General features: G+C 35.0%; 2 protein-coding genes across 2 annotated transcripts; one reads left to right on the forward strand and one right to left on the reverse strand.

Annotated features, from left to right (window-relative positions):
• Positions 1-720: 720 nt before the first annotated feature.
• Positions 721-4,015, reverse strand: LOC126726805 (alpha-glucosidase-like). The gene is made up of 2 exons (XM_050432174.1): positions 3,638-4,015; positions 721-934 (listed from the first exon to the last, which is right to left on the reverse strand). Exons 1-2 carry the CDS (start codon positions 3,916-3,918, stop codon positions 736-738), a joined length of 480 nt encoding a protein of 159 aa, XP_050288131.1. The 5' UTR covers positions 3,919-4,015; the 3' UTR covers positions 721-735.
• Positions 4,016-7,320: 3,305 nt separating this feature from the next.
• On the forward strand, positions 7,321-14,691 carry LOC126728602 (rRNA-processing protein EFG1-like). The gene is made up of 3 exons (XM_050434401.1): positions 7,321-7,510; positions 7,661-7,731; positions 14,596-14,691. Exons 1-3 carry the CDS (start codon positions 7,321-7,323, stop codon positions 14,689-14,691), a joined length of 357 nt encoding a protein of 118 aa, XP_050290358.1.
• Positions 14,692-14,949: the final 258 nt, after the last annotated feature.

The raw sequence follows: 14,949 nt of genomic DNA on the forward strand, positions 1-14,949 counted from the left end.
GGTCAGTTCAAAAATAGACTCCATGTCAGATATTCTCTGCATGGAATTGATGGCACGCAAGAGACCAAAAATACAACACACTAGCTGACTTGATGGCACGCAAGAGACCAAAAATATTACAACACAGTAGCTGGTCAGTTCAAAAATAGACTCCATGTCAGATATTCTCTCTGCATGGAATTGATGGCACGCAAGAGACAAAAAATACAACACACTAGCTGACTTGATGGCACGCAAGAGACCAAAAATCAACACAGTAGCTGGTCAGTTTTTCAAAAACAGAAATACAACACACTAGCTGACTTGATGGCACGCAAGAGACCAAAAATCAACACAGTAGCTGGTCAGTTCAAAAACAGATTCCATGTCAGATATTCTCTGCACGCCTGCACGCCCAAGACAAAACATAGACACGACCAAGACGTGGTCTGACTGAGTGAAAATCGAGTCTCTGAGACTCGATTTCACTTTAAGTAAATCGAGTCTCTGAGACTCGATTTCTACGTGGAGAACACGTAGAAATCGAGTCTCAGACAATCGATTTGTACGTGGAGTACACGTGGAAATCGATTGTCAGACACTCGATTTCTGCGTGGAGTGTTGTGGGCTTTTTCGCATAGAAACCCAGGTAAACCGAGCCTTAGAGGCTCGATTTAGAGGCCCTAAATCGACCCTCTAAGACTCGAGTTGTTACAATTACAAATTGTTTGCAAACGGGGCCAACTAACTGAATAGTTAGTTTTTAAATGCTAGTTTCCTACAATCTCCGAAGTAGGAGGTAGTGGAATGGGAATGGGGTGGAGATGACGGAGTTTCGGGGAGAGAGTGGTGCAGTGGGGAGTGGGTTTGGCGCGGGATGATGTCTTGTGGGATCTCCCATCTACGGTGGTCGGAGTCTGTTATTTGAATTCTCAGCCGATCCTTGGTTTCAAAGCTGTGGACAAAACAGCAACCGATCAGCTAAAATTATTGTGTTAATTATCAGGCTGTGCAAAAAACAGACTGACGCGACCCAATTTGTGCCGATCCATTAAGTGAGGTGTGTGCTACACCCGTCCACTTATATTTTTGAAATTTGAACACATGTCAAATAATAGATACACTTTACGGGACATTAAGTTAAAATCGATCGTAAACGTAATTTTAGTTATAATTATAAAACAATTTTATAATTATAATTGAAATTATGTTTTGATTAGCAAAACATTATTTTAATTGGATTGTGTACGACAATGTATAACTTAGTATGCAAACAATAATTAGCGAATAATTTTTTTCAAAAGCTTACAATTTTAATTACATAAAACTACTTTTAACTTACAATTTTTTTTTGGTCCATAAAGGTTCAACCATTGAAAAATAATTTATTGTCAAATGACCGGACCGGCTGATTGAATTGGGAACTGGACGCTAATCTAGTCCTGCTGTCATTAATAACCGAAAATGAAGGAAAAAACAACTTTAACTGAAAACCGCCGATTCGATCACTAAAATCGAGAATTGTTCTGGTTTGACTGATTTTGGAAATGTTAGGCAAGGTTCTTGTGCGCAAGACAAAACAAAGCATAAAAGTAGAACACTAAATACACCATGGAACCGTTTTTCCCAAAACAAAACGCAAGATTTTATTTTATTTTTTCATGGAACAAAATGCAAGACTTGATCTATGTAATGGAAGAGCCAATGTATGCACCAGCAACACTATTTTATATATTCTAGTCTCATTTGAGTTTATAAGTACGTGAAGTTTTTTCTTGAAGGTTTGAATTTTAACTTTTACCTCGCACACTTTACAAATACTTATACGTGTAGAATGACTATTATATCAAGGGTGTGTGGTTTAGCAATACTTCTTTAACTGATTTGGCTTTTGTGAGTTTCGTAGATAGGTGGAAGATGCTCTAATAAATGGTGAAAATGTAATCTGGCAGCAGCGGCAGTGGCACTAAAGTGTGGCTTTTGTTTTTTTTTTTTTTTTTTTTAATGAACAAAAGTGTGGTTTTTAAAGTCATAAATCAAACCCTTGCAATATCAGATGATATAATCCTCACCGTTGAATCATTAAATGATACACCTGTCAATATATCTCCTTATTTAAAATATTCTTAGACGCGTGATGCACTAGTAGATGCCAATATAATAAAGTAATAATATCAATAATATTAGTTGTCTTCCTTCCCAAAAAAAAAAAAAAAAAATAGTTGCACATGCTACAATATTCTGTGATAAGATAATCTAATAGTGCAGGAGAATTATCATTATATGTAAATTACTTTTAATATTTAAATAATGTTTAATAGACAAGTTGTGCGTAACACTATCAGCATTATTAAAATTATGAAAACTTGTTAACTTTTTCAGAGTTAAATATACACATAACTTTTTTTGAGAATGATAAATATACACATAACTAATTGGCAACACTTTATATTTTTATAATTTAAAAATTATTAATTAAAGTTTGTAGTATAAGTGTATAACTTTAGCATTTTTCATAATTCAAACATTTATTTTTTAAGCGGTTGAACCGTTGAAATTCAACAATCACATCAGTTTATAAGTTTCAAGTAGTATAGTTTGTAATATTTTTAGCATTTCATGAATACTATAAATTTTATTATATAGAGCTTACAAATTGATGTGTCATTAGTTAGAAACAAAAAATTTAATCATACATTTATTTGGTGGGCTTGGTGTTTAAATTCTATCAATTGTATTCATTGACATATCAATTTGTAAGCTTTATGTACTAAAATTTGTGGTAGTTTCCAAAATTTTCTTTTAAATATAGGGTTTAATTGATCAAAATAATAAATTATGTGTAGAATTGACTTATAAGACCATAAGTGGAGTATACTATATTTCTCAAGTAGTACACCTAACTTTTTAGTCAAAAATGAAATGCTATACCTAACTTTTTAGTAAAAAATGAGATGCCATACCTAACTTTTTAGTAAAAAATGAGTCAAAAATGAGATGCTATTGCCTTTCAATTATTAAATATTAGATAAAATCACCGAACACCTTTAGCGCAATAGTTACTCTACTTTCCAATAGGAAACTTCACACACATAATCTAAGATAAATTTTTTTTTTTAAATTATAAATATTAGATGTCATCATTTATGATATAGATACCTCATCCTCCACTATTTACTTGAGTGTTTTCATCAGCTAGTTATTTGACTATTTATTGCATGTGACTATCACTCAAGTCTTTAGAGCACTAGCATTTGAGGATGCAAGAAAATGCCTATATTGCATATTAAAATACCACTTTATTTATTTTACTAACTCATTTTACTATTTACCTTACAAATATTTTTTTTTTCCTTTACCATCTATGAACAGTAAGGTTATATATATATATATATATATATATGCTATATGCAACCTTACTGTAGTAATTGGGGAGTATTTACACCCCAATGCTACGGCTCTTTAGTGAGGCGGCTCTGAAAATACGAGTACAGAATTTTCGTGGAGGAGAATTATCGTTATTCAGTTTCACATGCTTACGTGGCTCCACAGCATTGGTAACTCCCAAAAAAGTTAACAGTGATAATATGAATATAGATATGATGAGCAGATTCTTGGAGATAATGCACAGAGAGCAATAGCATATAAGCAAGCATACCTGGCAATGAAGTTGAGATTCTGAATGTCAGGCCCAAAAATGGAGGAGCTGTTAATAAGGCCAAGATATGCGGTCAACGATTTGCCGGAGGGATCAATAAACACGGATCGAATTTTGTATCCATGCCCAACTGGGACTGCATCTGTTTCTTCTAATCTGCCGTTTGAGCGGGGCAAGTAACAAACCAAGATACAGAAGAAGAAGAAGAAAAGTAGATTGTGGTTTTGTTGATGATGATGTTGAGGATAAGATAAAGCTATTGCTTTATTTTTTTTCTTCATTGTTCCTATTTTCTGTAATGAGAGAAATGATTCACTTGGGTCCTGGAGACTTTTGCAATTTGTAGTTTTATACTGGATGTACTCATGTACCAGACCTTTTAAGCTAAGCTGACAAACAAGTTGTTGCTTTTTTATATTGATTAACAGTGAAATTGTATAAAAAAAAATTAACAGTGAAATACCATGATAATGATATCAATAATTCTATAAACAATTTAAAGTATAAATAAATATTATAAATTTCAAAAAGGATATTAAAAAAATTTAAATTATAAATAAATAAAATAAATTTATAAAAAAAAAAGTTATAAAAAATAATTATAACATTAGTAAATATAGAATTTTATTTCATGAATGGTTTTGATGAATACAACTGGATTTTACAATTTTTAATATTTATTCCAACCAAATAAAACATTTTCATAAAACAAAACAATAACATAAATTTATAAAACTAATGATATATAAGTTAAAAAGTCTTTTTCCATTGCCATTTTTTCTCTCTTTGTCATTTCATTTATTAATTTTTTATGAAAAATTTTGGTACCGTTGGATTTGTTGATTGGTTGGGAGGGGGGGAGAGAAAACTGGTGGGGTCCAAATATTTTCTTTCTAGATCAACCAAATTATAATCTCTCTAAAATGGAGAAAAAATAGGAGAGAAAACTTGTGTGCATATAAAAATACTATTTGGTGTTTGCTTCTTGGTGCTTTTTTGTTCGTTCTTTCTTTTTTTGGGTAAATTTCACTAGCATATCCTAAGGTTTGGGCAAATACCAACCAAGTTTAAGGCATTTCAAAATTGATCAATTTGGTCCTCAAAAACAATTTAATCCCAAACCACATTACCGTCTGTTAATTTCTCTCTCTTCTCACTGTGACTCTCTCCTCCTGTGTCGTTCCCCTTCTTTTCTCTCTTTAGTCATCCCAATCTCTCTAACCTGAGCAACTATGGCCACAACTAACTAACAACCCAATTTTCCCCGTAGCAAACCCACCACCACATCACAACCCACCACCACCCCCATTGCAAATCCACCCTAGATTGAAACCCACCACCACCGGCCATAAACCCTAGCCAAACCCATAGCAACAGAACCCAAATCCTCTAACAAAACCCAAATCCAAAAAACCCATAAGAAACCAACCCATAACATCGGAACCCAGAACCACTCCATTGCAAATCTACCCCAAATTGGAACCCACCACCACCGCTGGACATAAAACCCAGATAAAAAACTCAAAAACCCACAATAAACCCACCACTGTCGTTACCTGAAAGCACACCACTATTGTTGCCTAAGAGAAGAAAGAGACAATGAAAGGGTGAGTCATAAAGAAGGATCGGCCAGGAGAGAGAGGGATGAGAGAATAAGGAGGCCTGAGAGAAATAGAGAGTGTGGGAACAAAGAGTGTAGGGAAAGGGAGAGAAAATAGACGTTTGAGAAGGAAAAGGAAAACTATCTTTTGGAGGGTAACAGGGATAGGGATTAAATTGTCTTTAGGGACCAAATTGGTCAATTTTGAAATGTGTTTGACCTAATTGGTATGCACCCAAACCTTAGGGTATGTTAGTGGAATCCACCCTTTTTTTTTTTCGCTCCACCTGCATTCTTTATTCACTTTCGACTTCTTTCCTTTTTCTTTTATTTATTATTATTATTTTTAGTCAGCTTCTACTTTCCTTTCTACGAATCTTTCTCTCTCTCTCTCTCTCTCTCTCTCTCTCTCTCTTCTAATAACTTCTAACTCTTTGTCATTTATTTATTTTTTACTCACTTCCAACTTCTGCTTTGTCAGGACATATGTGGAACATGTTATGAACATATGTCATTTAGAATTGGCTTATCCTTTGACAAAACGCATTTTACTTGTATTTGGATAGGTTTAGGATGTGTTTAATACTTCAAAGAACAAGAGCTCAAGTCCAAATTTTGAAGCCATGAAAATCTGTCTAAGAATCAAGTGAAGAAGTGCTGTTCATTAAAACTCGACAGATATCTCGACAGATGTATCTATCGAGATTTAAAATGTGAAGCTCGACAGATAACTCAATAGCTATATCTATCGAGAATTACGAAAATCAGTTTTTTAGATCTATTTTCACGCATATCCAAGTTATGTGTGTAGGTTTTCTTTTCTCACAACCTAGACATATATAAGGATTATTTTAAGGGCTGTCTCACTTTATGTAAAGGTTTCATGCATACATATTGTGACCGGAGACAATCTGCTGCATTTGTACACCATATGGTTTTGTGACCAAGGAGCTTCTTATTAATCTTCATCGTGTGGATGAACTGAAGAACTTTGCAGCCAACATTCTTCTCAAGTTGGTGTGTTAGTCACGTACTTGGATCCGTGCATCAATTGATTAGTCACGTATTGGGACTCGTGCATTGAAAGGAGAGACTGTCACTACATTACAAGTCCAATTGTGCATTGAGGTAAGGTTCAATTGTAGGTTGGTATAAGGTATTAGGATTCCTTTACTTGTGACCGCTTGTTTTGATAATAGTAGATTTTCAGGAGTGGTGACCTTAAATTCACCTGGTGGGGTTTTGCCTCGGAGGTTTTCTCCATTCGTAAACAAATCACCGTGTCAAATTTATTTTCCGTTGCATTTAGTTTTTTGGTGATTTGTTTGTGCTACCACGTGTATTGCATGTTAATTGACTTAATTAATTCACTTGGCTAATTAATTGGTTAATTTACCTAAGGGGTCAATACATTCTTGGCCTATCAAGTGGTATCAAAGTAGACACACTCTGATTATGGTTAATCTTTACTGTGTGATCCATTGACCCTTGTTTGGCATGGATAGAGGACAATCTTTAATTATACCTTCTTTATTTGATAGCACTAACTATGCATACTAGAAAGTACGCATGAGAGCTTTCTTGCAGTCTTTAGATGAAAAAGTGTGGCAAGCTGTGGAGATTGGTTGGACTAGACCAAAAGAAGCGCCAACTGATTGGGATGATGCAAAGATCAAAGAGTCTAACTTCAACAGCAGAGCATTGAATGCCCTATTCAGTGCGATCACAAATGAGGAGTTTAAGAACATATCTTCCACTGAAATTGCAATGGAAGCATGGACCATCCTCCAGACAACCTATGAAGGAACCAAGGCTGTTAAGGATTCAAAACTTTAGAGGCTTACCTCAAACTTTGAAGAGATTAAGATGGAGGAGGATGAGTCGTTCAATGAGTTCTATGCCAAACTCAAGGACATAGTAAACTCTGCCTTTAATCTTAGGGAAACCATTCTCGAACCCAAGATTGTTAGAAAGGTGCTCAGATCTCTACCTAAGAGATTTCATGTCAAGATCACCCCCATTGAGGAATCAAAGGACATTAACAAAATTTATTTGACAAAATTGGTTGGCAACTTGTGGACCTATGAACTGGGTCAGTGACAAGGATGAGTCTTCGAATGATGAAGATTTTAAAATGAAATTCTACATCACAAGACAGTTCAAAAATTTCAGGAAGAATGCCAATGCGAAAGGATTTGACAAGGACCAAAAGCAATCTAGCTCTTCACAGTTCAAGAGCCAAGATAACGGGAAGAAGGATGTTAGGGATGGCGGTCAGTACATTGTTCCCTCCAGACCAAAGTGCTTCAGATGTCAAGGCTTTGGACACATGAAACAAGAGTGTCCAACTTACCTCAAGACCATTGGGAAAAGCAAGGCCCTTACTGCTACCTTGAGTGACACCAAGACTGAGGATGATTCAGATAATGATGACGAGGGAATCTTGAATGCCTTCACTGCCGCTGTGAATCCTACTGAAGGGATCGTTGATGAGGTGAATGAAGAAGAGGACTTGGTGGAGTTTAAGTTTGAAAAGATGGATGAACAGGATGACATCCATACAGCCTATGCAAAATTGTACAAGGTCTCTGAAAAGCATGAGAAATTGTATAGGCTTGCCACCAACAAACAAAGTGATGTGGAACTTGACCGAGAAAAGCTCTCCACTAAGGTTGATGAAGCTAATTAGACTATTGGAACACTACAGTTTGAGAACAATTTCTTGGCTAAGAGGACCAAGAAGCTTGAAGCGGAGCTGTTTCAAGTCAGAACTTAGTTGGAGAGAACTTTGAGTGCAAAGCTTGATGAGATGCTCAGCTTTCAGAAATTTGCTTCTGATCGAATATGTTTGGGATATGATTTCTCTTCTTCTAATATTGCTTCTATTAGTACTACAGTGTTTATTTCACTTGCTAATAATATTGATTCTAAGAACAATGATTTGAAAACCGTTTTAGCTAGTGAGAATAGATAAGAGTAAATCTATCTTAGGAGCACCCCCTAAATTTGAAAAGAAAGTGACTAAAAACCGTAGGACTAAGAAGGGTAATAACCAAAAGTCTAAGTCGAAGAAGCAACATCTCTGTCATCACTATGGAGCTACTAGACATACTCGACTAAATTGCTACAAGTGTTTAGCCACTCAACAAAGCAACAGTATGATCTCATCTGGAAACCAAAATCAGTTTCCATCCTCTTTTGCTATTCTTGGAGATATTCTTAAGGCCTTCATGTTCCTTTCAAACTTGAATGGTTTCAATTCTTCCCCCTCACCGCCAGATCAAGGGTTCACTAAATGGAAAGGTTCCTCCAAGGTGTGAAAGGAAAAAGGCTCTAAGTGATTTAGTCACTTTTTCTCTCTCCCTCTTTTTTTATCTGTGCATTACTTGTGTGTTTTGCTGTTTTGTTTTTTAGTCAGTCTAGCTTTATTCTATGCTTTGTTTTAACATCTTTTTGTTTATTTGTTTTCAGTTTTGCTTTATTTTGCTTTTCATTAAAAAAAAAATGAAAAATCAGAAAAATACAAAAAATAGTGTGTGTTTTGTGTACATTGGTACTTGTGTACCTTGGATTGCCATTAAAACAAAGTTTTCTAAACTTTGTATCTTTTGTAGGTTAGATGAGCATTTCTATGCACAACTAAGCAAGTGAGCTTTGTGGCTCGTGTTTGTGATGAGTAAGATTAAGTAATCTCTTGTAATTAACACTCGTATCACTATTTTTGATTGGAATGACTAGAAAATCTTAAGAGAAAGGCATAAATAACCATCTCACCATTGTTGCCCTCCAATCATGAAATGACATTTGTATGCTCCGGCATAGCAAAAGTGCAATGTCAATGACATCTGTATGTTTCAGCATAGCAAAAGTTCAATGTCAAAAGCTTAATATAATCGAGTATTTTCTTCTCTCTCTTATATGCCCATGCATGATATGCTCAAAAAAAAAAAAATTATATGCAAAGAAAAATCAAAAGCAAAAAGAATCAAAGTGCTTTTAAATATGGTTGCAAGCGTGTTTCTAGGAGATGTGGGAGTTAAAGGATGTACCTCGAAAGTCCCCATCAAGCAGTTATGATTGTGTGTGAGTTAAATTGATTTTCTCATATCTCAAATCGTCATAACATGTAGACACTTATGCAATCTTGCGATATTTTCACACAAAATACGCAAAATTCTTTTCTACTTTTGATACATGTGCAGGTACAATGTGATTTGGCCATCACAAGGAATACATGTGTTAATATATACTCACTAAACTGTCTTGACTTATTTTTGAAATATAAATTGGTTAGACTTGTTGTGTGTGTGTGTGTATGTGTGTGTGTTTCGGATCTAAATGCTTGACATTTTTCTTGTTGAGAGATGATTCTGAAAGTTTAAAATGTTGTTTGGATCTTCGGTTAAGTAGCTTGCTTGATTGCATTCATTTCTGTGTTTTTCTCTTCTATTAAAAACTGTTTTTGCCAAGCTCGATAGCTTCTCGACAGATAGCTATCTATCGAGACCCTTGGACTGCTTTTCTCGACAAATCTTATTGCATTTTCTATTCATTGAAACTTTCTGGAATTTGTCTCGATAGCTTCTCGATCCATCGAGAAAGTTTCTGTTTGCTCGATAGCTGCTCGATCCATCGAGATTTCTTTGCCGTCGACAGATTCTTGACAACACCTTGACAGATTTATCTATTGAGAATTAGTGCTCGACAGATCCTCGATCCATCGAGTTGCGACTTCTTTAAATAGATTCAGCGCTATTTCTATTTTCATTTTCTCATATCTTTCTTGACAAAAAAGCTATCCAACTTCTCCCAAACTGTCACGGCCCAAATCCATGGAACATGAATTTAAATGCATGACTAACTTACTGATCTTACATAACTCAATAAACAGGATTAATTTAAACATAATTCAAAACTCCAAATAAACAATGCTATTGATAAATCTCTTACAATAACTAAAATCCAAAAATTTAGAATAATCTCCAAAATACTGTGAAATCTAAAGCGGAATAAAAAAATAACTAATAATCTTTTCAGACTTCAAGTGTTATTGACTTCGCCTAAACTCCCACGCTCTACCTTGCACCTTACGAAGCAATCCAAAGGTTCTGTTCCTTAACTAAACTTTAATATGAAAATTGTAATTGATGGGGTGAGCCACACATCCAGTAAGTAATTATACAGAATACACAACGAAATAGAGTCAAGCAAAGCACGAGTATTTTGATTTTTCACAAACTCATTCAATGATATCAAAATAATTATTCCAAAACATATAATGAATCACTTAATACATATGTAATCACATCTTAAAGTCATTTGAAATCATATACATACAATTAACTAGAGCACAGTGTCACATATACACATCACATATTTTCACATACAATCCTGTGAGCAGATACCAACATCTAACCCTTGCTGGTGAGGGATCATCACATATTCTCACATACAATCTTGTGAGCGGATTTACACATATATCTGATATATCTGATCAATTAAAAAAAACACTTATTTTGAGTCACATATCACAAAGCAAAGTTTATACAAAATATAATAATTTACTTGATATTAACAATTTATTTTCAAATACAGAGGCATATCAAAGATCACAATATCGAATAGAACATAAATCAAAGGATGCTTGACTCTCTTGGGGAACGAATAGAGACTGAGGAGTTTATGTAAATATATTACAATTCTTGAGTAAATCTGAAAATTAAATTTGCTGAAAGAAACATTTTAAATACCATTTGGAGAATAGGAATATGACCTTGAAATCACTTGGTTTTAACAAATTTAAAGAAGAAGAACCTTTTTAGAAAACTTATATTGAAACTCAATTATTTACGGAAAATAGTTTAGTTTAGAAATCACCTTTTAAATGAGATTTGGACTTTCGAAACTTATTTAAAATTCGAAGTATCTCTTTAAAATATTATTTAATAGTCGAAATTTCTCTTTCAATGATATAAAAATACTTTTGACAAACTTTAGAAAATATAATTTTGAAATACAAAACTTTTGAAAACTTTTAACTTCTAAGAACCTAATGGACAAAACTTGTGCATATTATGCATAATTACTTACAACACTTGAATCACTCTGAAAGTCTAGCTGAAACACCCTCCAAATAGTCTCAAAATACTCTTAGATAGGACCTAGATTCAATCATGAAAATTGCTTAATATCCTTCACAAAATATAAATTTTATTGACCTATACAAATTGACTCACTAAAATTATACGTGCTGAACTAAATGATAACACTATTGCAAAACATCTCTACCCAAGAATATGTTTCCTTGAATTATCAAAACTCAGAGCCAGCAGCCAATACTTTAGGATTTAATATATGTCCTAAACAAAAGTAAAACCTAAAACTTGAATTTAGACTCTATAACTGAAACTTTGTTCTAAAATACACATTATGGGCAAACCTAGGATTTAATATATAACCCCAATGAAGACCGTGGGCCAAAACTAATATGACTTGTTCATGGACTTAATATCATTGGCCCTAATGTATTAAATATCTAAGCATTATTTTGAGATAAAAATGGAATTTGGGTAAAAGAATAAGTCTGCCATTAACCTTTGAAAGAATTGTAAACGTGTTGATCTCTAATGGTTCATTGTAGTCAAAGTCTAGGCAAAGACTACAAAGGCCATTACTTTATCCATCTCTAATGATTTATTGTAGTCAAAGTCTAGGCAAAGACTACCAAGGCCATCACTTTATCCATCAGAGAAACTTGAACTTTGACAAAATGTGAGCAATCTAATGTGAACACTTTGCCAAATCCTCTGATGACCCGCAATATTATAATCATGATCCCGATGAAGATGTTGATGAAGAATGGTTCCAAGGAAGAGATGGATGGGACTAGATATCTTTAACTAACTAAAAAAAAAAAAAAAAAAACCCCAGTCAAAAGTCCTAGAAACGTCTTCAGACATAATCCTCCCAACAGCTCCCAACAGTACCATATCTTCTCCCTGTCAGAGAGATACTTCAATAAGATCACCAATGCAGATATGCCCCCACCTCACTTGACACATGTTCGCCAGCCCAACACTCCAGATCTCTATGATTGTTCTTATCCCATGGCAAGCTTATCCGGAGGAAGATGAAGATCCAACCAGGCCACTATGTTCTGGACACTTGTAGATCCATAAGGACAACCCCTACTTGTCCTGATATGAATATTGTACATTATCTGCAAGCTCTAAGGTCTATAAATAGGACTCTTGTAATTCTGAAGAGGCAAGAGAGTGAAGAAAAAGAAAAGAAAGCTCTTGTTGTAAAATGTATTCCAGTGTTTCTTATGTCTAATGTGAAAAAGTTGTTAAATCTAATAATATCCTTCAGTTTGTTGTATCTAGTGTTGTGCTCTATTCCACATTTCCATATTTTCTTTTATATGTTCCTAGTAATCTACCTCATTAACCAGTTTCCATAATCTTCTTACACCCTCTATTTCAGTCATCCCTCTGTTTCCCTTCCCCTATGATAGTTGGTATCAGAGCTTATTCAAGGAAAAAGAAAAAATCTTCCAACGTGTTGCACTAGAAGTGAAATTCTAGAGACTACAAGGAGTCCCTTTCTTCTAATGAAAACGTAGAAGTCATATGTCATGCCTTTGTTCATGGGTACACAGCGACAATCTAACCGTAAAATATAAGTAGAATTTTAGGACCAAAATCAAACTTCTAAACAATCTAACATCACAACTAATTCCAAGATAACCTTATAAACTTTTAATTCTTTGTTTCTAATGGTGAGAAATCATACCTTGAAAAATCTGATCGCCTCTTCAATTGTATGTGTTCTAACTCCAAGGAAAACCTCTTAGCCTCTTTGATAAAACCCTTCCTATGAAAACCCTAACTTATCTTTTCCTCCAACTTATATTTTAACACATCAGAGATGTGGACTTGGTGAGATAGTGGGCTAGAGTTTAAAATCCGCTTGAGCTTATCTCTTTAGTCTCCAAGAAGCCCATAAAGCATCTTCATCTTTTATTTATTTATTTATTATTTTAATTGCTGCACCAAATTGTATGTACTAAAATTGACAAGGTATAGTGATAATCATAAAATCAAAATTGGGGTATTACACAAACACTATTTTCTCACTCTTTTCATTTTCCCCACTTGATTCTCGGCCTAAACCTCGGTTTTTACCTTTGGTATGATCTCTTTCTCCTTCTTTCTTCATGCATTTCATACATTTAGACCTAGGTTTTGGGTTTTTGAAATTTTTTTGGGGTTTTTCAAAATTGATGAGTTATTTGTGAAATTTTTGGGTTGGGTCTTGTTTAAATGATCCTATATGCTCATGCATTGTATCACATTTTCATTTTCACAATATTTCATGCATTTTAGATGTGTGTTTTATATGTTGGAACCTTGTGTATTGGTAGGTTTGGATTGGGCTGAGCCCTTGATGTTATTTTTGTTGCACGTCACATGATCATGCATTTTTCATGCCTACGTACCATTCTTTTCTTTCTTTTTGGTATTTTTGTTGATTGGTTCTTTTCTGCTTGTCTCTCTCTCTCTCGGATAGTTTACGCATGGCACCCAAGCGTAAATCCACTCCGTCCCAGAACCCTTTCGTCCTAGAACCCTTTTCGTTCCGGGGCATCTTCTTTTTCTAACTCTACTCCTCTTCACATCCGATCTTGTGATGAGAAGGCCCATCAGGACTTCTTAGAGAACTTCTTTAGACGTGGCATTCATTCGAAATGCCACATTATCCTTTTGGACTTTTCCAAAACTGATCTACCCACTGTCATCAACAGTTGAGGTTCCTAAATATGGTGATGAAATTTGTTTTACATCCTTTATCTCACTATAATTCTATTACTGAGCCTCATGCTCGCTTTTTGTTATCCCTCATTGAGGGGCTTACCATTGACTTTCCCTCTCATTTTATACTCTCCCTTATAGATGTCTATAAGGATATGATGACCCATGATAAGCTTATCTTCCATTCTGCTATCATGAGGATCCTTTGCCATGCTTCTATCTCATATCCTGAGTCTACTTATTTCACCATCATGGGTGCCATTAGTGGCGCATTCGTTAGACAGAGCGAGGCCCAGCTTCGATCGGAGTAGCCACGGACTGAGAAGACGACTCCTCCAGCCTCTTCTGCTCCATCCACCTCTGCTCCTTCTTCTTCCATGGGTGGTGTGACTCTCAAGGCCATCATGGCTCAGCTTGGGTGCATGGATGCTCACCTTAACACTCTCAGTGATGAGTTGTGTCAAGTGAACACCCGTGTTGGTCGTATCGCACGACGACAGGTTGTCATAGATGGTTTTATCGCTTCTCCATCTCCATCTCCACAGGCTTCAGAGGATGAGGGCGATGATAATGGCTCTGGTGATGATGATGATGAGGATGCTAGCTCTTCCGGTGACGAGGAGATGACTACTTCTCAATGACTTGCCCTTTGTCATTTGTGACAAAAAGGGGAAATAGTTTTAGGTATGAGAGTAGTCACATACTTAGGGGGAGTGTTAGCATAGGATATTTTTGTTAGGGTGAGTATTTATTTTTTGAGGGATGTAGTGAGGACTTTTGTATCTTTTTTATTTTATTTTATTTTATTTTATCTTTTAGTTACATTGTTCTTGTAAATTGGTCTTGTGACCACCTAGTGATAGTAAACCTTGTATTCATTATTGATATAAATATATTTT

This window comes from Quercus robur, chromosome 5 (genome assembly GCF_932294415.1).
Source record: "Quercus robur chromosome 5, dhQueRobu3.1, whole genome shotgun sequence".
NCBI classification, from domain to species: Eukaryota; Viridiplantae; Streptophyta; class Magnoliopsida; order Fagales; family Fagaceae; genus Quercus; species Quercus robur.